This window comes from Rhineura floridana, chromosome 11 (assembly GCF_030035675.1).
Source record: "Rhineura floridana isolate rRhiFlo1 chromosome 11, rRhiFlo1.hap2, whole genome shotgun sequence".
NCBI lineage: Eukaryota > Metazoa > Chordata > Lepidosauria > Squamata > Rhineuridae > Rhineura > Rhineura floridana.
This window is the reverse complement of record NC_084490.1, coordinates 56416063-56440770: the sequence shown is the minus strand read 5'-3', so window position 1 is coordinate 56440770 and position 24708 is coordinate 56416063. Positions and strand designations below refer to the sequence as shown.

Genomic DNA, 24708 nt, shown 5'->3' with positions numbered 1-24708 from the left:
ATGTTGTTACCTAGTGTATGCCCAGCTGCTGCAATATTCACCGCTACATATCAGATATTGCCAAATACGACAAATCAAGCGCAAATCCACAATTTCCTTGTTTGGATTTGGCCCTGGTAATCCATACATGTTCATACTGGGCTTTGTAGAACAGTTTGTGTCGGTTCCTACACATTGACTGCCTGTTTCTTTTGTCCTTGTGATCCGGGCAGCATCTTCTTGCTCTCACCCCCTAATTTGTAAATATCCTTCCACCTTCCTCCCACTGTCTGGGCACGTGTGCAGGTGCTGGGGAAAAAATCTGGTGGTTTCCAAAGCAATCTTCTCCTTCCTACGTTGAAAGAAATTTATCTAGGGAAAGGCTCATGGGAAAGTACCTATACCCCTCTTACAATCACATTTCCTCACATATACATTGCAAAAAGAAACATCTAAGACTATCACCTTTGTTACTGCAGAAACAAATACGCTGCTAGAATGTCCTGCTGTATCTGTCACTGTCCCGTCATTGTCATATGAAGATGATATATTTTTAATTGTGTGCAAATTAGTTAAGGGATTTTTAAAAAAGGAAAGAGTCTGTCCGAGAGCTAGCTTGCTTGTTTTGTTCCCTCATCCTTTACTAAACTTGATGCTCAGGGCAACTTTTATGCAGGTCAGGGGTGGCAGAAAAAGAGAGAGAGACTTCTGCAGTTCTGGCTGAGCAAGAAGGGCAGGGAAGGAAAGGGCTGCGGGGTGGTGGGCTCTGAGGGGAAGGTGCCACACTGAAGACTTTTCTCTGCCTCCTGCTCCTCCTTACAGGCTGAAAAGTACTGTTGCTTTGGTAGCAGGTGAAATTCTTTTATTGTTATTTCTAATCACACATACACACATCTTAGTCCTTTTGTGTGTGTGTGTGTGTGTGTGTGTGTGTGTGTGTGTGTGAGTGAGTGAGTGAGTGAGTGAGTGAGAGAGAGAGTGAGTGAGTGAGAGAGTGAGAGAGTGAGAGAGAGAGAGAGAGAGAGAGAGAGAGAGATGATCCATCTTTCCTTTTTTAAAAATACCCATTAACTGATTTGTGCAGAATTGTCATTCTGCTCTCCACTTATTTTGTGCAATTCAAATGATTACAGCAAAACCCCACAAATCCACACAAGCAGCTCGATGCCAGACATTTATGCAATTGCTTACTGAAGTGAAATGAAGAGGAGGCGGAGAAAGGGGAGTTGCTAAAAGAGAATTTGGGCAAAACTGGAGCAAGGCGTCCATGCCCCTTTGTAGGATGCAGTGTCAGCACCTGGCTATTTCGGACTTTCCTCGGATCGAAAAACCATGCATTTAAAAGGGGAAAGGTCTGGGACAACACTGGAATGAGGAGGGCATCATGTGGACACCCCTAAATTAATGGGGAGACAGGCTGATGTGAATCCACATTTTGCTCCATTATGGACAAGCTCTTAAGACACCATGGATGTCAAATGATGATGCTAAATAGCAAATATTTGTCAAATACTTCTAGTCCTGAAAATATTGTTCATCAGAACTTGCAGAGGAGAATTCTGAGGGGAATTGGGGGTCGGGGTGGAACATATTCATTTCAGCTCCAGAAGTTTCCAGTGTTTAACTTGGGCGACCCATTTAAAAACAAACCACTGTGTGTGTGGGTATATATATATATATTAAAGCAATAATGTCAGTATTAAGCTTCCTAATTTCAGTATTTTACACCATAAAATTTTCTTCCCTAAAGTCCCAGAATCCAACAGGTTACATAATAAGGGACGTGGTAAAAACTTTATTCATTTATTTAAAATATTTATATTCCACCCACTAAATTTGGCTTCAGGGAAATTTAACACAGAAAAGTACCAAATACGGGAGACCAAATAAGAAACAACTAGCAGATATAAAACAGAGCAGTCAGCATGATTTTAAAATCCTTCATAGTCCAAGGATATGCATGCGTATGCAGAAGCAAGTTCCAATGAGTTCTCCAAGGTAAGCGGATATAGGATTGCAGCCTTAAGTTCTTCAAAAGCCTGGGAGAAGAAGAAGGAGCTCACCTGGCACCTAGAAGGAAGCAATGCTGGAGCTGGGCGAGCCTCTCTGGGGAGGGTGTTCTATAGGTGGGGTGTCAGAGGGAAAAGACTCTTTCTCTGGTTGTCACCCTCCAGGGGCTGCTAGATCCTCAAAAGGCCCATGACACAAATTTCCCTAAACTTTACAGGCACTTATTTATATGTATCAATGTAAACTTAGCTGGCTTTCAGAGGGAAAGCTGCTGTGCAAGGAATGGGGAGGGAGATACGTTTTAGGAGGTCTAAAGCCTGGCACTAAAAACCTGACTTTTGGGTCCCCTGGGTCACCCCCCCAAGAAGTCCCTATCACCCACTTGAGCTCTAGCACAGAAGGAACAGAGAGGAGGGCCTTGGGTTGATAATCTCAGAATGCAAGTGGGATGATACGAGAAACGGTGCTCGTGGTGCTTATGCCCAAAAGCCATTTAGGGCTTTTAAAAATCAATGCTAGCACTTTGAATTGGGCTCAGAAGAGCCGGTGGAGCTCTTTTAACCCTGGGAAGCTGTGATCTGGATAAATTGCACTGGTCAGAATTCTAGCAGCCGTATAGTGTACCAACTGAAGCTTTTGAACTGGCATGTTACCTGAACGTGGATAACTGGCCAGGCTATCCCTGTCCAGGAGAGGCTGCAACTGGCGAACCAGTTGAAGCTGATAAAAAGCATTCTAGAATCATAGAATAGAGAGGTTGGCAGGGGCCGATAAGGCCATCAAGTCCAACCCCCTGCTCAGTGCAGGAATCCAAGATAAACCATACCTGACAGGTGGCTATCCAGCTGCCACCACTGTGACTATTTGTACCTCCAGTGACAGAGCTGGATCCAAGAGAACCCCAAGATGTGAACCTCCTCCTTCCAGGGGAGTGCAGCCTCACCCAGAACCATTTGGGTGCTATCTTCCTAAGACAAAAACCATCTTCCCATACTACCTCTATGTTGTTCAGAGCCAGTTTCGGTTTACTAGCTCTCACCCAGTTCATAATCAGTTTCATTCCAGACACTGAGTTGTATTCAACTAAGCTCTCCTCAGAGCAGATCCATTGAAATGAATGAACCAAAATTAGCCATTTTATTAAATTCAAATGTTTTTGTGCCATAATCAGCCCTGGAGCAAGTCTGAAATGCGTCTAGATCAGGGGTGGGCCAGATCTTATTCTCCCAACCACTGGTAGGGCAAATGTGACAGATGGGTGGGGATTGTCCGCCTTTCAATCACCAGATGTCGCTATGACATTTTATTATTATTATTATTATTATTATTATTATTATTATTATTATATTTGATTTATATCCTGCCCTTCCTCCCAGCAGAAGGCCAGGGTGGCAAACAAAAGCACGAAAAACATTAAAACATCATAAAAACAAAAACAAACTGGAAAACACATTAAAACAAAACATCTTCAAAAAGTTAATTAAAACTATCGAAACATCTTCTAAGATTAAAAACATTTTTAAAAAGAAAGTTTAAGAACATATTAAAAAGCAATTCCAACACAGATGCAGACTGGGATAGGTCTCAACTTAAAAGGCTTGTTGAAAGAGGAAATGACATCAGGTGATACTGCTAACTGAATCCCCAATTGTTGCAACTTCAAAGTGCAATGCAGGGCTATCTGAAAGACTTTTGCAAGCAGCCCTCTGCTGCTCTTTGAACCTCTGGTTTCAGCGTAGGGCTGTTTGCAAAAGGGTTTTCAAACAGCACCAGCGCTGCTCTTTGAACCTCTGGTTTCCAGAGGTTCAAAGAGCAGTGCTAGGAGGGAGAAGCAGTTTCTATTGAAACCACTGCTAAAATGGAGACCTTTTCCTCCATTTTAACAGTAGTTTCCACGAAAACCACTTCCCCCTCCTTGAGTAAGGAGCGTTCCCACCACCTAACAGTTAAGGTGTGGTGGGAGTATACCTTGCTTCAGCAAAGAGACAATTGGGAGCTCATTTGTAAGCTCCTGATTGTTCCTTTAAGCTCCATCTCTATCTGCCTTGCACCTGATGTCATGTATGATGTCAGGAGTAGGGCAGGTATACGTAGCTTGCCCAAAACAACCACATGGGCCAAATGGGGAGACTTGGCAGGCCATGTTTGGCCCACAGTCCAGATGTTCCTCATCTATGGCCTACGTCAGTGTTCTCCGATGTTGATGGACTACAACTCCCACCATCCTTGCATCCAAGAGATCCTGAACAGTGACCACACATTCTTAAATTCCAAGCAGAGGATGATAAATACATTAGTTGTTTCAGTGGTGGCCTCGTACCTGCGGAATTGCCCACCAACACCCAAAATTCACATGGCCCTCTCGTAGTTGGTTTTCAGGAGAGCTGGGAGAACTCTTTAAATAGTTTTTGTTTCAATCCACTCCATTTATGGTTGCATCTTGAGAAATTGTTCAGGCCAATGTGCCCTGAAAGATGGTTTAAAAATCTCTTAATAAATAAAATAAATTAATAAAAGGTTTTTGAAAACATACTTGGAGTTAGGTCGATGTGCTTAAGAATTTAATTCTCCTCCAGGTTTGTTTCAGTTCTGCTCTGTAGCCCCAATCACAGTCCCTCCTAGAACTGTTGAAATTAGAACAGACGCTGCCTGATTCCATACCTTTAACAGTAGCTTGATCTGCAGAAATTACCAGATGAAGCTTTACATGTCATAGAGATTAATATTATATTACCCATATGTATTAAAGGCACAGGAGCACTGATCAATAAGAAAGGTGGCCAGCTGAAATGATAAAGCTAATAAAGTACTGCTAGGCACAGAAACTTACAGGTGTGTAAGTGAAAGCAAGCCATCCAAAGAGGTATTCTGAAGTCTGCTCAGGCTGTTGCTCTTGAGGACCCTGGAGAGGTGGAGACAAGATCACAGCCTTGTTTTCCGCCTTAACAGATTGGGCATAAACAGCATACCGTCCTTCTGCACTCACAGATTCAAGCCCAGCTTGGCTGGTCCATGACCGAAATAAATTCATTCATTCATTCATTCATTCAAGCCCAGTCATAGCCATGAAGAACTCATCATGCATAATAACTGGCCCAGGTGGAGACTCGCTTCCACCCCCGTACACATACAAAGACACATCCAGCGAGTCCAAAAAGGGCATGAAGCACTGTCACAATGGGGATAGAAAGGCAAATCTTTCCACAGAAGCTTACACGGGTGGATCTCCATCACTGGATTGGGGCTAATTTTTTTTTTCTGTTCACACGTTTGGGGGTCTTGGAAATGGTGTGTTCACCACCTCAACCGATATCATCATCATCATCATCAATAAGTTTATGAATTGCCTTTTACATATGTCTCAAGGCAATTCACAGACATACCATAAGAACAGCAGAAAAAGAGACCTTTTCATCCAGCTTGAAAAGCTTGTCAACACAAAAATGTCTTCAATTGTTTCCAGAAAGTATAGACAGCGGACGCCTGTCGTAGGTCAACAGGAACTTAGTTCCATAAAATAGGGGCAGCCACACTGAAAGCCCTGCTCCAAGTTAGCTTCTGATATTTTAGGGACTCCAAGTGAACTATTGGGTAGGTAAGGGATAAGGCAGTCTCTCAAGCAACCTGGCTGAGCGGTGAATAATATAATTATATTGTTTCCATCACTAGGTGGAACTGGGTTTAGTTATATCTGGGTAGAGTCATGAGTTTCCTGTTGTTCTGTTCTTGTTTAAGAGAGACAGAAAATCTCTTGCCTGGCTTCCTGACTGGTGTAACCTCTGAGCCTGCTATGACAATACTTGGCAAAAAAGAAACAATCCTTGACATCTAGACTTCTCCCTCTCATCCCAAAGTCCCCCACCCTTTGCATATTTAAATATATCTAACCAAAACTAAAATCTGGTTGGCCTTATCATGAGCCACTTGTCTCAGGCGGCAGATTGGTAGGGGCAGTGTAAGAATCGCACCCTCACACCAGTACCACTTGAATTGCCACGCTAAAACACGTCTTGCTGACAGCTGCTTGGCAGGGCCCTTTGGCGAAGCCTCACAAGACTTGGGGAAGTTTCTCTGCAATACCTTCAATAAGTAGCAGCTGCTGGCCTGAAATGGCTTGGACCAGCCTTGATCAAAGTAGATAATTAAATATTTGCATTCATTCTGATCACATTCTGACATGTAACTCACACATCCCACAAGAAATAGGCAAATCTGTTCATTTCGGTTTCTCTTAGTTACTCATTTTTCCAGTCTTAAGATCAGTTCTCCACATTTCCACATGGTTTGCGGGATTTTTTTTTAAAGTTCTCATGAAAATTCATTTGCATTTTTTGTGAGAATTTCTCCTAATATACACATTTTTGTATGCAATTCTGACGAATATACACATTTTTGCAAAGCAATCTTCCCCAATTTAATGCATTTTTGTACATTATTTTCACAAATATATGCATTTTCATAGTTTTACCCAAGCATATACATTTTTTGTACACATTACTTGGCCGCAAAGTTTGGAGAAGTGCAAATTTCAAAGGATTGCTGGATTTTGGTTTACTTATTGTTTCAGAAAGTGCAAATTAGACAGATTTGCCTTTAAATGTGAACTGAATCAAATTTCTCCCTCATCCACCACCACCCTCAAAAAAATCAAGATGCTTTGTTACCAATGCTTTCAAAATATTCTACTTGTCATAGTTTGATATAGGAATATCCTACTGAGTATTCTGGCAAAGGAAGCAATATCCTGTATTGTGAGCTTCCTACCACATTAGGTTTAGACAAATATCTCTCTCCAAGCTTCCAAGTATATGCAAAGACCTCTACTAACAATGCAAATTTCAGTTAATTTGCAACATAGCAGAATGGAACTAGCCAGATCAAGTGGCCAGATCAAACATTTTTGCCTTGATCTAACTGACACAGTTCTTAGACAACTGTAGTTCGTTATAACCAACGTGGTGCCCTGCAAATGCTTTTAGATCTTAGCTCCCATCAGCACCAGCCAGTGTGTTCTCTATGGTCAGGTTGGTATGATGGGAGTTATGGTCCATCATCTGGAAGGCACCCTGTTGGCTACTCTCACATGGCGCATCTGTCAATAACTTCAATCAAAACATACACAATGACCAAAATTGGCCAAAACCAAGGCCAAGGTGGGTACTCACTGGTGAAACAGAATATGAGAGAATACTCACAAGTATTCAGCCCAAGGATAGGCCCTCCACACCTGTTTTCCAATGGAAGAAATCGCATTACCAGTGAAGTCTCTGGGGAAAATAATGAACATGGGGGAATGAAGCTTAAATGGACACACCTGCATGGGAAAACCAACCCTGGCTGCATATACAACATACTTTTAAAGCATACTCCACCCCCTGCCAAGAATCCTTCATGGAACTACAACTCGCAACACCCTTAACAAACTACAATTCCCAGGATTCTTTTGAGCAGAGTGGGGAGAAAATGTGTTGAATGAACTTTAAACGTATGGTGTATATGCAGCCTCCATCTGTGCGTCTTGTCATTTATTTGGCATACTGAAAGCAGTCAAATTTCCATAGGTGCAATGTTCTAAGCCTCACAGAACCCACTTCCTGAATCTGGAAGTCTCACATTTATTGGGGCAGCCTGCAATTATTTAGAGGGGATGAACTCCACACACAGCCAGAAGCACTCTCATCTTTATTGCCGAGTTCTAAGAAAGAAGATTTTAGGAAGGAGCTGGTGCTGTCAACCCAGACTCCCCTCTTATAATCTGTATAGCAGAGGTGTGGAACTTTTTTCAACCTGGGGGCCACATTCCCTTGTGGGTAACCTTCCAGAGAACACATGCCAGAGGTAGGTCAGAGGAAAAAAGCAAGCGGAGCAATGATTTGCAAACCTTAAATTTGTATAGAAGGGTACATTTCAGCCAACATACACGTCAAAGATTTTCCCACGTACACGCACCTCCCCATCTTCCATCCAGGCAAGTGTGAGGCATTTTATTCCAGCCAAGGAAAAATACTTGAAGGAGACAGGGGTGCAGAGCAGGCCCAGGAAGGGATGTTGCTTGGGGGAGTCCTGAGGACCAGACAGAAAGTCATGGAAGGCCACATTCGGCCCATGGGCCTGAAGTCTATTCCCCTCCCCCGGAAGTATAGTCATCTTATGATCACATTTCTCCTTCATTTAAGTCAAGGGAAGGTAGACATCAGAGTTTTGGGATCCACTGGGCAGCCCTGTCCCAGTTTTGGGAGCCCTGAACAGCCACTAACTAGAGCAATGCATAAAAGAAATACAGCTAGTCTTAAAAGAGCATGGTTCCCCTGAGCAGTCAGGGATGTTTCTGGTGTACTCGGAACTGTGCTGAGCTCAGTCCTTCCACATCCAAATCCATCCCTGGTTCCCATAAGCTTTCTTCATTTCAGCAGTCTAACTTGGGTGGATTTGCTGCTACAATTATGAAACAATTGGGCATCTGAAATCCTTGCCAATCTACTGCAAACAACCCAAAGATCTGCCAGCAGATCCTGGCATCTCTTTGACCTACATCTGATTTAAGAGACAGGGATGGCACCTTTTTCTTGCTGGCAGGACTGCTGTGCCTTTAGCAGCTGAAAGACAGGCAGATTGCTGTGCAGTCAAATTTCTCCAATTCAAAAGCAGAGAAGCCCTTCCAGGAGAAACAACAACATGGCAACCTTTTTAAGGACGTTTTGGATAAGCGGCCACACAGTCACAGTTGTGCGACGGTTGCTTTGCTTCTCTATGCTGATCAGCACAGTGGGTGCGTGATACCCCACAACAGGAAAGGTTGTGGTTCTTGCCACTTTTAATAGGGTGGGGACACCTAGATGTCATAGAGAGTACTGGCCCATGTGCTCATTTTGTGCGGAAAGCCAGCCAGAAGTAACATGAGAAGTCTACCACACTGCTTGTCATGGGAGACCGGGTTTGAAGAATGTGCCCAGGGCAGCTGCTTAAGCGGCATGCGTGATTGAGCCATCCCTGGCGGGGGAGGATGGCATGTTAGAAACCCCATCTGACCTACTGCACCTTCTTTTCCTTAAGTCTGCTCCCTTTGGTTATTTGCCTTTGCTTACCTGGATACTCCCTAAGGACACACGTTTACTACAAGTTGCAGGAAATACACAACCTGCTCTCTATCTAGTCATCCCACAAGTTACCTGGGAGTAAGAAGTCTTGCCTCCACCCCCAACCCTCAATAATAAAAGGCTCTTTCTAAAGGGGTTTTGCCCTCAAATATTCTGGAAGTGGAGTGGTCAAATACTTACAAGAAGAAGAAAACGTGGGCATGCTCAAACGGCTTGGGAAGGGGCACGAGGTGCAGTCCGGGAGGGCTGGTAATCCTGCTGCAATTGAGTATCTCCAAGGTGCAACGGCATGGGGCTGGGCAAGGCTCTATGGCTGAGTCCAACCTTGTAAAGGACACCAGGAGTATCACGAGGAAGAGATGGGTATTAGAGGAGGCAACGGGGCCCATACTACAGAGCGGATTCCAGGCCCCGCTCCCCTCTTGCTCATTTGACCCCAGTAGAGGATGATTTGGGAAATGGCGGCCAACACTGGTGGTGGCGCCATGCGGTTACCAAGCAACCACAGCCACATGCCTCTCCATACTGGAGGCTGCACTGGCGAGGCTCTTGGAGGAGGCCACCGCATCACCACCCCATGTCTGTGTTCCCTGATCTTTGACCTTTTCACAGTAAGCCTCTGTGTGTACATTCTAAGTACTCTGCTTGGTTGTGACATCATCTTGCATTCCTCCTGGCATCACAGAATTCTCATTACCATGGCAACATGTAGGTCCAAATTCATAGCCAATTGGTTGGTTGTGCTTGAGATGTTTGGGGCTTAATGTGATATCCCCTAAATGTAGGTGATGACAGACACTGATCTGGATACTTAGGATGACCAAGGTGATGGTGGATGGTCATATCTTACAACTGGGGAATCAGACTGGATGACTTTGCTATTTAACCTCTCCCCGCTCTTGACAATAGCCCAGTCTCTTCAGCCATGTGAACCATGAGATACATCACTGGAACTTAGATAAGACTAGAACCAGGAGAGAAACAGAAGACTCTTTACATTTTAAAAAATGTTTACACAGTGCCATTTACAACTGGGTCAATATGAAAAGAAAGCTCACATTTACTTAAATGAGAACAAATCTGCCTTTGAATGAAAGAAACATAAAGGATCTTGTTTTAAGTAACTAATTTATTTAAAAAAAACAGACTAGGGGGGAATCTATCCCCCCTCAGTAAACACAAATAAGCAATTATAGTTTGATCTGAGAAGAGTTAAATCATCTGATAGGCAGGTGCCATTTCATAAAATTATTATCTGCATCCACTGAAAACAACGGAACCAACTTCCAAGTAATGTCATGAGCTTCGTCTGGGGCAGCTGTCCTTTCAGAGCACAGAGATAACACTGAGCAATAGATGCAAAATATCCTCCTTTAAGTGTACTACTTTGAGGACACTCGGTCGCTATTTTCATTGCATGGTAAGATCAGAGATCTCCTCTTCCTCTATGGGGCCCAGCTGTGAGAGTGACAATTCGGTCACCTGAGGAGAGAAGGGAGGGCTTGCTGGTTACCCTGCATAGTCTGGGCCACTCAAATTTCACAAAGTGGAATTGGGGAAACTGCCTGTCCTTGGTCTGAGAAAACCTGGCATGAATTTCCCAGCAGCAAACCCAACATCTATGTGGGGTGCTGTACACCAGTATGTTACCCACCCCACTGTGGGTCATTCTGGGGCAGGCTTGCATGTGGGCCTGAGCAATTAGGAGATTTTAAAAAACCCAAACCAAACACCTTTCCCTTGATCCTCTTCTGCTTTCACCCTGCCCCACACTCAACTGTAAAGGAGCTGGATTTGACAGGATCTGTCCAGACTGCATAATCCCTAAAGTTTATTAAACAGAAACACCTAATCTTGCAGTCTCTGTCAGTGAAAAACCAGAGAATCTCAGAAACAGAGTATGATGAGAGACAGCTATCCTCTTTTACTTGTCTCCAGCATGTGCCTCTCTGTGGTGTTTTGCCTCTGAACATGGAAGCTCCAGCTTTAGATATCGTGATTAACAGCTTCATGAATGTGCCTAAGCTTTTAAAACCATGATATATGCCGGTAGCAGCTGCTTTAGCATCTTTGGAAAATGAATTGCAAAAGTTAATTCATCATTTTCATGAAGTGCTTTCTTTTGTTCTGATCTGTTAAGATGCCATAGGGCTTGAAGGGGGAGCCCTGTGGATCAGACACAGGCTCCCTCCACCCCCGGGCTACTGATCAGGGGAGAAAATTGCACCTGAGACCAGGCTACAGCGGTCCACAATCTGCTTGGCCTGGGAAGCCAGGTGATGTTGGTGGGCCATTCCGGTGCTACTGAGGGATATAAAGACTTACAGATCTACTGGTTCCACTCAGTATGGGCAACTTGTCACTGGCTAAAGGCCACTTACTCTTCTTCTGTGCTGCCGCACAATTGGCTTCCAGCCCACCTGCCTATCCTTGGTCTGAGGAAACCTGACATGAATTTACCAGCAGCAAATTTCGTTAGATGTCTCAACGTGCTAATGATAGTGAAATCATGTTTCTCTGTTCACTCCCTCATATGAAGCAAAGATATCCAAGAGCTGAGACTGTGCAAGTACGTTAGAAAACATTTCAATTCACCTGAAGGAGACCCTTGAGTTCCTCTTCTGTTAAACAGTCAATGGGGTCTTCCTGAGGAGAGCTGTACTCCACTGCCACCTTCCCATTCTCTGAAAACAGGCAAGCAAATGAGGCCAGGTTTGAACAAATCAGTACTTTTTTTTGGGGGGGGGGGTCAAAAACATTGCAGTTCATTTACTTAAAAACATTTTTATACATGATGTCCAAAGTGGTGTGCAGCTTTATACAAACATAGCAAAACAATAAAACTAGAAAAATCATGTTGATTAGCCATTCAAATTTCCTAATCATAGCTAGAATTCAACTTGTTTCTGTGTGGAAATCAACACGACCCTTCTCTTTCTGCAAGCAGGTTATTTCTTACTAGGGATGGAAAGACCTGTTCTCTCAGTTTCTAATTTTTCCCATTTTCTTTTTGTAATGTATATTACTGAGATTTTTTTTAATAATACAAAACCAATAAAGAATGAGAAAACAAACAAGAAAACCACAACATAGTCACAAAGTCTCTGATATAAAAAGGTATGTTAAGAGCTGTAGTGGGGAGGGGAAAATGAGAAGCTTTGACGTTATACAGAATGTGATGATATGAGCACATTAATAAAGAAATCCTCTCCAGAATTGCCTGCGTGTCTCTGGAAGTTTCACTCCAATGGATGATTCATTCATAAACAAGAATAACGGATACCAAGTTTCCTCAAAAAAGCCTGGCTTGGAATGACAACAAATCAGTACTTTTTTAAAAAAATGCCTTCTGTATTTTGTAACATGCCTGAAATTTATTTAGGATTTTATTTATATTGGGTTATATATGATTTCAGAATTTAAACTATTATTTAATTATTTCTAGAGTGCCCACAACAGCCACTGGATGTTTGAAAATGGAAATGGACTGCCTTCAAGTCGATTCCAACTTATGGCGACCCTACGAATTGGGTTTTCGTGGTAAGCGGTATTCAGAGGGGTAACATGGAACAAAAATAAAGATCCAAGTCATATCCAGAAACGATATGAGAGATATATGAACAGGATCCTCTGCATTATGTCTATCTTGGCTCTAGGAGACAGCACACAAGAGAGAAAGAGAGCTGAGAAAAAGGGAGATGAATTAGACAATGCCAGGGTGAATGTGAATTCATGAGTTACCTAGCATTTAAATCAGAAATGGGGAACTCATGACCGTTCAGATACTGTTGGACTACAATTCCCATCACCCTACATCATCGCCCATGGTGGCTGGGGCTGAAGGGAGTTGTAGTCCAGCAACTTCTGTAGGGCATCAGATTCTCATCCCTGATCTGAATACACCAAAAGAAGGAGCTGGATGGAGACCAGGAGTTCCAATGAAAGGGAGCAACATTAGAGAAAGGGTAGAGTCAGGGAGCAGGATGTCCTTTTGTGTTTATGGAAATTAAGGTATTAGAACAGCAAAGATTGGCATGAAGGAGCATTGAGAGAAAGGACAAAATATGCGAGGAAGAGAATAGAAATTTGAAAATTTAAATACGATATAAGATACGAAAACAAAGAGGGAGGCAATGTAGATAGAAAAAAGAAGTAGCAGGGTCATAATGAGGAGAGGAACAGATTAGGTGAGTTGAAGAATATGAAATTTAAGAAAGAAGAGCAAAAGAGCGTTGCAACAGCCAATGCAAGAGAGAACAAAAGAATGAGGTTGAGCTTTAGCTGCTTAAAGAGAAGAAGAAAAGGGCAAATTTTATAGGGCTTGCAAAGATTAAAAAGATAACATTAGCAATTGAGTTACCTGTTATAAAAGGTAAGTGAAAGAAAAATTAGTGAAACTCCGTTTGATCAGATTTTCCAGTGCCAAAGAACCAAAACTTCATCCAGGAGGAAATAGCAGAAAATCCTAGTTATGGAAGTAACTCAAGCAAAATAAGATCAGGCTGAAGGTCATCAGCCCTGAAATGACACTGGAGCCCTAAAGAACTAATAATAGAACCAGGTTTCGGGTGGGGGTGGAAATAAGGGAACCTCAGACAAAACCTTGGAGAATGCCAGCAGACTGCAGAAGAAGGAGAATAAATGTTCACAGAAAGTTTGAAAGAGTGATGAAAAAGATATGACTGGAAACAGGAAAAAATGGAACCAGAGAAAACTAGAGATTGAGGAGAAAATAGTAAAAAAGCATTATTCGCAAGAGGAGGTCAGGAAAGAAAAAGACTATAGAGAAAACAGTCCCCGAGTCCCCTTCTGAGTTGGGCACCCATGGCTGTTTTTAGCTGCAAAGGAAAAATGACAGGAAATCCATTGATGGCTCTCCCATCACCTTGTCTAACTTGACCCTTAGTACCACCCTGCTCAAAACCGTATGTGCTTTCCTCTGGAGCTGGTATCTGCAGACCACCTGCTCCCAGCTTGTTGCAGGATAGGGTCTGGACTGGACTAAGCATATTTTGCCCCATACTTTGCTGCTTTTCATCTTCATCAACATCACTCAGTTCTAGACTGAGGGTCTCCTCTCTACACTAAACCTGGAAAAAAAGATCCCTGCTTAGGAACATAGGAAGCAGCCTTAAACTGAGTCAGACCATTGGTCCATCTGGCTCACTACTCTGACTAGCACTCTGGAGATGCTGGGGTTTTAAACCTAGGAACGTCAGCATGCAAACCAGATGTGCTACCACTGAGCCACAGTCCCTTCTGCTGAGTCATGGCCCTTCCCCTTTACAGTAGGATTGAGTGTCCATGCTTCCATACCACAAGACTACAGGGCAGCAGGATCATTAAAAATGGCTTGACCTAGGGCCCAGTGAATGGTCTGAGAGCACCGTCCCCTCCAGGTAAACAGGTGAGGATCTAGTCAGTCCCTTGGATGGGAGAAGGATGGGAGCCCCACGTAAGAGCAAATACAAGGTTTGTTGTTTAAAAAATAGATTTCAAAAAAGAGAAAGAGAAAAGGCCTTGCCTAGAACTAAAATGAGAATCTTCTGAAATGCATCTGAGAGTGCTCGATGCACTGCAAGCTTCTGGATGTTGTTTGTGTCCATAAGAAACTCTGAAAGACAGAAGACCAGATTGTTTCAGATACATTTGTGTTCAAGGCAGCTGCTGAAAACCTCTGAACTAATTATTTAAACCATAGCAGTTTGAAGTCTGTAAGATGTTGTAACTTGGACTCAAAAATCTAATGTACTTCATAAAGAAAAGGGGAAAAAAGCCTTGCCAAATCTGAACAACAAAAAATTGATCCAATGAAATCTTGCCTATCCTGCCATCTTCTGTGTTGCAAGGTGCTGGCTCTACAGCCTTGTACCAGTGAGGTGTAGTGGATACAGTGTTGGGCTTGGAGTCCAAAGAAGAAGTGAATAAGGCTTATGACACCATAGCCAGATCTGCTTTCTTTAGGAATGGGTACGGTTGGTGTACCAAGCTAAGCTGGCCAAAGGCATTACTAGCCACTGCCACCATTACTAGACTGCCACTGTTCTGATAACAGAAAGGGAAAGGGTCAAGCATCCCTGAACTGTGAACCTGGTTCTTAGGCTCAAGCAACAAACTTATTCCTGATCAGTATTCCTACCACAGAAATAATAATAAATAATATCACTTTTATACTTCCCTTCCCATTTTGTGCTGTCTTCCCATCCCGCCCCATATTACCTTGGTTGGGATCTATATGAAGCTCAGCCACACCAACCCCTCTGGTGCGGACCCCATATAGTGGGAAGGTTAATTCTTGGACACACAGATACTTTGAATGCTGTTTCCTGGATGAAGTCGTCACTTCTTCGTTTTCCTCCTCTTCAAAACCAGATATGTTCTGGAGCTGTTCTCAACAGAAATTGTAAGAGCAACAGAAGGAAATGTGTGCAGAAGTCCAGCTGCTTTCACCCACCCCAGGAGATGCTTCCCTAATCCCCCATTCACCTTTCCCATAATTCCAAGTAGTGTTTTTTTGTAATAATACTCATGGGCACATAGTACCAGCACCTCTTTTTGGCTTCCCATAGCAACTAGCAACCATTTTATGCTGGTACCCACAGAAATTTTATCAAGCTATGAGTACTAGCACCTCTTTTTTTAAAAAAAACCTACAAAGCACTGATTCTAGGGAACCTCTCTGCATGCCAGTATTCCAAAAATTCTGTTGCCAAGTCACCATCAGCAACTAGGAAACTCTTCCTGTCAACCACATTTGTGGATGAGCACAAAACAAGAGATTCCTCCCTCCACCAGCAGAGTTCCAGAGGAACAGTCTATTTTTCACTTCTTGACAGAAGTTTGGGGATGGTCAAAAGTAATGAAAGTAAGTGAGAGAATGACCCCTCTCTTCCCCATCATCCTCTAGGACCCAGAGGAAGGGAAGAGTTGTTCTACATGTCACATTCTACTTTGGAGACACAAGTCCGGTGCAAAGTGAGAGGTCTACCTCTCCATCCCCTGGTCCTCTGGGCATGCTAGAAGACTCAGGAGAGGGGAGGGGCTGGAGATAGCATCAAATAACAGCAGCCAAAATTTGTGGACCCTTATAAACAATGCCTGAAATGGGAGAAAATGAGATGGTCAGCAGGGCTGTGGAGTCGGAGTCGTGGAGTCAGAGTCAGAAGCAATTTTGGGTGGAGTCGGAGTCGGTAGAAATGTACCGACTCCGACTTCAAAATAAATTTTGATTGACAATTTTTTTTTAATATAAATTCAAAATGTCAAAGAAGCTTCCGATGAAGTCAGCTGTATTTGAGCATTTCACCATAACTCAGGATGGAAAACATTTTGTGTGTCAGTGTATGACACAGGACCCAGATGAAGACAAATGCTGTGATGCCAAGATCAGGCAGTGATAAAAATGCTCCCACGAGAGCTTCCAATTTAAAAAGACATTTACAGCACTTTCCAGGGCTATGGAGTTGGAAGCAATTTTGGGTGGAGTCGGAGTCGGAGTTGGACAGTAGAAAAATAGAGGAGTCAGAGTCGAAGGTTTGGCGTACTGACTTCACAGCCCTGATGGTCTCCCTGAAAAGAAGAGCGTTTAGGTATGTTGTGTTTGAAAAGAAGTGGGATGGGGCCATCATTATCAGCTTTTAGGTACCAGGCAGTTCTTGTTTAGCCCAGCATTTGGTTCTTAATTGGGATAACATGGTATTGTGGTCTTCATCTTTTAGTAGGGTGGGGTAGGATTTGTCTTTTATTATATTGCAGGATGAGCACTTTTAGTAAATAAAGTTGTTTTATTCTTTTGATGTTTGTTTTAAACTTTTGTATCATGAATGAATGAATTCATTCAATTCGGTCATAGACCAGCAGTAATAAGTTAGATACTCCCAAATAATACATACTGTACAAAAAACAAAGGCAGCAACACTTTTACACTGCATCACTGGACAATAAATACTCAGCATAATAAAATCATAAAATAACAATTAAAATAGTCATGCACTACATAATAACTTCCTCCTGCAGACAATAGCGGCTGCACAGAAACTAGCTACCTTAGTGGTGACCAGTGGGTTCTGATCCGCCAACAGAAGGTGTACATAACTGGCATCAGAACCCCGGGGCAGCCCTTGTAGGATCGGGGTAATAAAAATATGACGAAGATCACGGTAAAAAGGGCAATACAGTAAGACATGACCTACTGTCTCCACCTCCCCTTCCTCACAAGGGCAAACCTGCTCACAGTAGGGGACTCTCTTGAATCTTCCATCCAGCAGCGCAGAGGGTAACATGTTAAATCTGGCCAGCGTAAATGCTTTTCTATATTTAACAATATTTGAATTTACTAAATAATTCACGGGGGGAAAAACTCTCCCATTCAACCCAAAACTGGGATATGCTGCGGCCAAACTTAAGCTGTTTTGCAGTTCGATGTCCCTGATTCGTTGGAGGATAGCTGCTTTAGCCTTGGAATACCCTAGGTCTACGACAGCTGCCATTGAAAAGCCGAGAGGATGGATTTTATTGCTCAGAGCTCGTTTCCATTTAGACAGGAAGGGATCTGTTAGCGTCAAAGGGGCCAGTCCTAGGGGGGCAAATAACATCTTTAACCAGAACTTAATCCTGTACATCCAGGTGCGAGACTCTGTAAGGGGTAACCCAACCTCTAGACGTAGGACTATGATGGGGACACAGCTAGGAACACCAAGTATACTTACCTTAAGCACAAAGATGTGATCCGTATAGCATTTGGGCTATCACCTTGGCAACAAAAACCTGCGTGGCCGAGGGATATATTGACCTCCTTTGGTATAGAAAAAAGAAAGTAGTGCCTTAACACTCCTCTGGGCATTCGCGATGGCATTACTAATTTGTGCTTTCCACGTGCCGGAGGAGTGAAAGATTATTCCCAAGTACCTATAAGCTGTGACCTGTTGAATCGGGTGATCATTTATTTGCCAGCGGTGATTGATCCTTTTCTGAGTAAAGACTAGAATCTTGGATTTGTCATAATTAATTTCCAACAATTCCTCTTTACAATAAGAAGCTAGCGCTCTTAAAAGGCGATGGAAACCAACACTTGTTAGAGACAAAAGTACAGCATCGTCCACATAAAGAAGGATGGACAAGCATCTATTCGCCAAGTTGGGGTGGGGGGGTGGGAGTTTACTGTTGACTTTTCGCCGAGCCTTGAAGACCTGGCTCTTCAGGCAGGCCTATGGGATCTCTGGGGTGGGTTAGGTTTTACACTGTATTAATGTAAGATGGTCTTCAGATGAGATGTTATGATATTAATAATGTGATGATTATGTATATGAGCAGATTGTATTTTATATTGTATTTTATATTGTACGTCGCCCAGAGTGTCCGTTCAGTCGGACAGATGGGCGTCTGCTAAATAAAATTGTATTATTATTATTACTTCCGCTAAGCATTTGACTATAGAGTTGATGTAAAAGTTTAAAAGGGTTGGAGCAAGAATACACCCGTTTAACTCCATTAAAAGTTGGAATATGAGCTGTCAAATGGCCAGCGCGATTACATCTAACCCTTAAGCAAGAGTTCTCATAGAGACTCCGGATTAGAGATAACAGTCTCCTATCAATATTAGCGTACTCAAATTTTCCCCAGAGTCTATCCCTTGGGATCAAATTGAATGCTGGCTTAAAGTCAATAAATGCCGCATATAGGGTCCCCCTTGAGGTAGATGTATATTTTTCAACCAGGTGTTGAAGTACAAGGCCCTGATCTACAGTCGAGCGCCCTACTCTAAACCCCGCTTGTTCATTGGCTAAGATGTTTTCTTCCTCCATCCAGCTGGATAATTTCTCAAGAAGATGGCTGGCGTAGAGCTTGCTGATACTCAGCAGGCTGATAGACCTGTAGTTTGCAGGGTCAGATCTTTTCCCTTTTTTAAAAATAGGTATGATAATGGCAAGCCTCCAGTCCTCAGGTAACTTTTGTATCATAGCTTTTTTTACCATTGTAAGCCACTTTGAGACATTTTATGTAGTAAGCAATGAATTAATAATAATAATAATAATATCCCACCCCACTTAGAGCACTTCCTATAAAGCTTATAATGGGCAGCAGTTTTTATATCAGATAAAATTTGTTCATCACTTCAAGCAAAACTCCAAATTACTATTTATATAAATCAACAATTGTCAGACTTGGACTACAGTCAGCAGATTATTATCTACTGATTTTTCTCCCCACCTATGGAGGGGAGCCATGGTGCTTAAATGAAGAACATATGCAAACTTAGCATCTCACATGAAAAAGGCATGAACATGAGAAACAAGGTGAAAACAGCAGGCCACCCTTACTGTAATTATACGACTGGACCAGCCATTGAAACCAAGGTAGTGATTGGCTAACTCTCGACATTTGTAACTGTTCAAAGCCAAGACTTGCTGTGGAAAGGGCCGTTGTCTGGTACAGATGTAAACCTGGGGGGGGGGGAGAGAAAAGAGCATCCGAGATATAATTAGAGGATTTGCATACACTGAAATGAATAAGTTCTCTCTTCTCCAAGAGCTTCAAACCTGCTTTGAACATGGCAAGATGGCAACCACCACTGTCTCCCCTGCCAAAACAACAACCCACAATCATCTTCCTGATTTCTTTCACAGGTGAAGATAAGAAGGGGTGGGATTTGAACTAACTGCACCAAGAGTTGTTTCAGAACTTTCTCCTATCCATTTCTCCGTAAAATGGTTTTGACAGCCTGAACGTTTTTCATTACACAAACATATTTTAAAAGTCAAGTTCAGACAGAAGGGTGTACAAGAGTATTCCAGCTCCCCATCATGTTTTGCTAGCAATGCATGAGTTGCAGAACTGCTATATCCCATGCCGTTGGGGTAACACAGAAAGGTAATGTAGAATATTACATTCTCAAGCTGGCCACTCACTCCGCTGCCATGGCTGTGCATGTGCCCAGATCATCTACTTAAACTATACAACACAACATCTCATCTAAGATGTTACACCCTGAGAAACTTTGGATTCTTTGGAAAAAGCAAGTTTCTTGTCCTTAGTGCTGTGAAGGCTGAACTGTGTGAACAGTACAGTCTAGAGATGGGGGAGAAATTTGAATCACTTTGGATTTAAAGGTAAATCTACCCAATTTGCACTTTGGAAAACAATGTGAATTTTGCAATTTAATTCCCCAGCAAAGTGTGTATATGAAAATCCACCCATTAGAGTAAAGTGCACATAAAATGCATATATTAGTGAAAATAACATGCAAAAATGTGTTATATTAGGGGAATGTGCTTTGCAAAAATGTGTATATTAGGCAAAATTGTATACAAAAATGTGTGCATTGGGAGAAATTTGCACTTAAATGCTGATGAATGTTCATGGGGACTGATTATTTTTTAAAAAATTACAAACTGATGTGACAATGTGGAGGACGGAATTTAAGATTTTAAAAAATGAGAAACTGAGAAAGACCAAAATGGATAGATTTGCCCTTCCCTAACAGTATCTGCTGAAATGTCTGAAGTGGGAGATGTATCTACGCATCCAGGGAAACAGGGAACATTCTCCTTAACACATGGCAAGACAGTCAACTTGCTTACCAAGTGATTGGTAAATAGCTGCCTAAAAAGAAATTCTTGGAGCTTTTAAAAAAAAATTCTTCCAACCACTGAGAAAAACTACCTCATATACACATACACTATATACACATATACTATATACACATAAACTGACTACTCTTTAGAGTATATACCTGTAACATAGACACAGTATTAGATTATGTAGTGGTGAAATACCTTCAAAGGGGATTTCTGAAACAGGGACTGCTGGTTGCAAGCACATTGTGCCTTGCAGGCATCTCTCGCCGAGTAGAATTTGACAAGGGCATAATAGCCGGGTCCAGCAACTGGAGCATTTTGGTGAACTCCCACAGAATAGAGCGGCCCAAATGTAGAGAACGCTAAATACAAAGCATGCTGAAAGGGAAGACAAGAAAACAAAAGAATCAGTTGTAAGAGGCAAAGATACTTGCAAAACAGCTAGAAAATCAATGGGCATAGCCAACTGTATGAGGCAAATTCAAGGCTCTGCTACAAAGATTCTTGGTGCTATTACAGATGGCAGAATGGGAAGCGGGCAGGTATAATCCATAGGGCACAATCTACCAGAAGGCCTCCTGAGAAAGTGCCATTGATAATAATGGGGCTGTGCAAGAACACAATTTTGTGTGTTTGTGCAACTCAGTTTCATTTTGATGAGACTTCCTTAGGAGGTTTCCCTGGTGGATTATGTCTCATGTTAATTAGCAGGAGGGACAAAGTGCTCCTTGGATTTTCTGCCTCAGGCACCAACAGTCCTAGGTCAAATCATTCTGGAAGTCACCCCCTCCCCCGAACACTGGCATGGGAGGAGGGTAACTCCATCAAGCTCCCTCCTGTGAAGATTCTTACAGTCATCAAGTCAGCTGAGGGCAGAACTGTATGGCAGGAGCCGCCCTGTCATCCTGGGCTGGACCTTGGTACCTGCTCTGGTCCTGGATCTGCTCTGGGTCGGAGAGTGTTTCTGGGGATGGACTGCTCTTTATCAAGGATAACACAGCCAGAACGACTCCTACTGATGTCAGCGAGGCGTTGCAGTTTTTCTGAACAGAGTCTGGAAAGACTGTACTATATAATAGCCAGGGGCAGTTGGTGAGGCGGTGCTGTGCAGCTGACCTCCCATCAGCTGCATTGCTGTGCTTACCAGGGAGGAGAGAGGCAAAGAGGCAGTTGCAGTACAGGCACAGCAGTGGGAATGGAAGATTGGCTCTGCTGCTGTGCTCACACTGCGCCAAACTCCCCACAGCCTTGATCCTCCCAGTAAGCACAGTGAGGCGGGTGTCCAGGGGCCCTGATGATTGTGTTATAAGAACTGCAACTTTAAGAACTTGCAGTTGAACTTGTTGTAGCCTCCCTATCCTCCCATTCCCTTTTCCTTGCCCATCATGTCTTTTTAGATTGTGAGCCGGAAGGCAGGGACAGTTTTAGTACTGACTTTTGCAAGCTTCTCTGTCTTTTTTGATAAAGGGTGGGATATGATTGCCATAAATGCCACAAATAAATAAAATACCAAGTGGGCGCTGGTTGCAATTATTCAGTGGTGAGGTAAAGGTACTCTGCACATACTCAGAGGCACAACTTGCTTTACTACCACACTTTTTTTAAACAGTCAAATTATGCCACTGTGAAACATGTTTGGGGGTGAAATCCCAGTGAGCCCAGCTCACATTACACCCTGCATATGACCAAGAAACCCTTTTTATAACAGAAGAAATATCCATTTCCATTTCTGACACTAACAAAGCAGAAAGTAACTGAGTTGTAGTTCAACCTGCCTTGTTATTTCTCCCATCCCCAATGGCTACATGCAAGCTGCTCTCCATCCACCCACAATATGTGATTCCACTCCCTTTGAAAGATGAGGTTTGCAGCTTAGGTGGATATGATAACCTCTCTGGCACAGGGATAGTCTGGCAGTAGTGATCCATTTTGTTGATAACATCCTCTTTAGACTACTGTAATGCATTGCATATTGAGCTACCCTTGAAGACAGTTTTGAAGCTGCAATGAGCTTAAGACATAGCAACCTGGTTTTTTACATGAACAGTTCACTGGGAACATATATTGACAGTATTAAGTAACAGTGCAGTGACAAATTCATAAGTGCTGAGTCCCTTCATGATAGTCACACCAGATCCACTCACAGCCACACACCCTTGCTTGCTCTTCATTGTCATCTCCATACTCTTCAGTTCTTCCCACCTGCAACTTCTTCCACAATAATAGATGTCCCTAGGAGCCAATCAGCATGAAAGGGGAGTGTGTTGACTACTGAGAAGTCTTCTCAGTGGCTGACTCACCTCCACTCACTCTGATTGGCTCCAATCAGCAGGAAAGGACAAGGAAGCATGTTAGAAGACTCTTCTCAGTGGCTAAGACACTCCCCTTTCATGCTGATTGGCTCATAGGACACTGGAAACACAGAGACCCTGCTCCCAAAAAAGTAAAGGGTCTAAGACTCCATTGAGACCCTGGACCTTGGTATTAAGAGATCTGCACTGAGAATAGGTTCACTTTTGAGTCCAAGATGCTTTTGATCTTTAAAGTACTTCTGGGATGGGGCACCCCTAAGACCACCTTCTCCCATATCAACCTGTCCACGCACTCACTAAAAGTTTCCAGTGTAGCCCTTCTCATAGTACCACCACCACCAGAGATTACACAGGTGGCAGCAATGGAGATTTGCCTAGCGGCCACGTTGTTCTCTATCAAATGGCAGGTTAACACATTTTTATTCCTACAGGCATTTTAACGGTTTGTACTGTAAAACAGTATTGGGAGGATGCTATATTTCCAAACACTGAGTTTTTACTTTGCTATTTTGTGTGGCTTGCAAATTATATTGTTTATTACCTGCAACTGGTTTATTGTATATTTTATTATTGTTTTTATTTAAACTACATTGCAACCCATCCTGGGATAAATATAACCAATGGCGGCATATCATCCGCTTTAAAAAGCAGGTGGTGTTTACTCCAAATTTATTAGGAAGGGTCGATTCAAGTTACTTCAAAACAAGGACAGGGAATCAATGGCCTTCGAGATGTTGTTGGACTCCAACTTCCATTGGCCGCAGCCAGCATGGCCAATAGTCAGGAATGATGGGAGTTGTAGTCCGGCAACCATGCGGGCTGGGTGAGCTACCACAGGCTCCCCAGCCCTGCTTTTAAAAGGCCCGGTCTAGGCGTGCCAGCCCAGCTTTGCTGGTCATATGAGAGCGACTCATCCGAATGCAACTGACCACTGGCTGCTTCCGCGTCGATAGTGGAGGCGGGGCAGGCGACGAGGCGCCACCCGTAAGGCGGGATCGCCCTTTTCAAATATCGTTCCAGTTCTTCCAACCGATCCAAAGAATTTGCGCGCCAGGACCCTGACAGTACAAAAGCTACTTTTTTTAAGAGCCCAGAGGACCAGAACCAAAGCGACGGCAGTTACTCTCGGGCAGCAAATGGATTAGTGTACGGGGTGTGTTAGTGCGCTGTCGCCATGCTGCCCCTCCCGCCCGACACGCGTTCACTGAGGCGCCTCGCACGTCTGAAGAGGTCTGTCTGCAGGCATCCTCGAAAGAAACCTCTCTCGCCCCACACGCAGTTAGTGCGACGAAGGATCTGGTGGGGGGGGAACCCACACTCCCTCCCCCAATAATATACATCCACCCACTCCGTGGTTCCACATCACTTGCCTCCGATGCACCTGTCTCCAGCCCCAAGACTAGGAGAGTCCGACCATTTCCAGCCGGGACGCGGAATTCCACTATTTCCACCATGGCTGAGGGGGAGGGGAAGGTTTGCAGCTAAGAACGGCGCCCAGATCTTTCCCGGGACAGCCCCATCGCAGAGCAAATATCCACGTGTTTGAAGTCTGGGGGAGGGGGGAGTGGATCGGAGGACGTCACTAGTTCCGGGGCTTGATCAGCCCTCAATCCCGGCATCTGCTTTCAACACCAAGGCTAGAGTACGAAATCGGAGTAAATTAAGGCTGCGGTCTTAAAGCAGCACTTACTAGGGAGTAAGGCGTATTGAGCACTGCGGGGCTTAATTTCGAGT

General features: G+C 43.4%; 2 protein-coding genes across 4 annotated transcripts in view; both read right to left on the bottom strand.

Annotated features, from left to right (window-relative positions):
* The window catches only part of LOC133366930 (leucine-rich repeat-containing protein 37A-like), a 39296-nt gene extending 29902 nt beyond the window's left edge, over window positions 1-9394 (bottom strand). Inside the window, exons 1-3 of the mRNA XM_061590481.1 lie at window positions 9267-9394; window positions 7185-7256; window positions 4820-4891 (exon numbers count right to left, since the gene is read on the bottom strand). The gene's annotated coding sequence lies outside the window, so the exon portion shown is untranslated. The remainder of the gene's footprint in view (window positions 1-4819; window positions 4892-7184; window positions 7257-9266) is intronic.
* Window positions 9395-10197: 803 nt separating this feature from the next.
* Window positions 10198-24579, bottom strand: RDM1 (RAD52 motif containing 1). 3 transcript variants are annotated; one of them, XM_061590339.1, is made up of 7 exons: window positions 24345-24575; window positions 20861-21040; window positions 19406-19528; window positions 15306-15471; window positions 14611-14700; window positions 11682-11770; window positions 10198-10568 (listed from the first exon to the last, which is right to left on the bottom strand). In XM_061590339.1, exons 1-7 carry the CDS (start codon window positions 24426-24428, stop codon window positions 10497-10499), a joined length of 804 nt encoding a protein of 267 aa, XP_061446323.1. In that variant the 5' UTR covers window positions 24429-24575; the 3' UTR covers window positions 10198-10496. The 3 variants fall into 3 exon arrangements, with proteins under 3 accessions (XP_061446323.1, XP_061446324.1, XP_061446325.1); XM_061590340.1 differs by lacking the exon at window positions 24345-24575 and adding an exon at window positions 22807-22890; XM_061590341.1 differs by lacking the exon at window positions 14611-14700 and having other exon boundaries at window positions 24345-24579.
* Between the last annotated feature and the right edge of the window lie 129 nt (window positions 24580-24708).

What these genes read in the sequence shown, in the direction of transcription:
- RDM1 (XM_061590339.1), bottom strand. Translation starts at nt 24,428, where the DNA reads ATGGTGGAAATAGTGGAATTCCGCGTCCCGGCTGGAAATGGTCGGACT. An exon ending in TTCAGAAATCCCCTTTGAAG is followed by an intron (nt 19,529 to 20,860) that starts GTATTTCACCAC and finishes CCCCCCCCCCAG; the next exon opens with GTTTACATCTGTACCAGACA. An exon ending in GGTCCAGTCGTATAATTACA is followed by an intron (nt 15,472 to 19,405) that starts GTAAGGGTGGCC and finishes TGTTGAGAACAG; the next exon opens with CTCCAGAACATATCTGGTTT.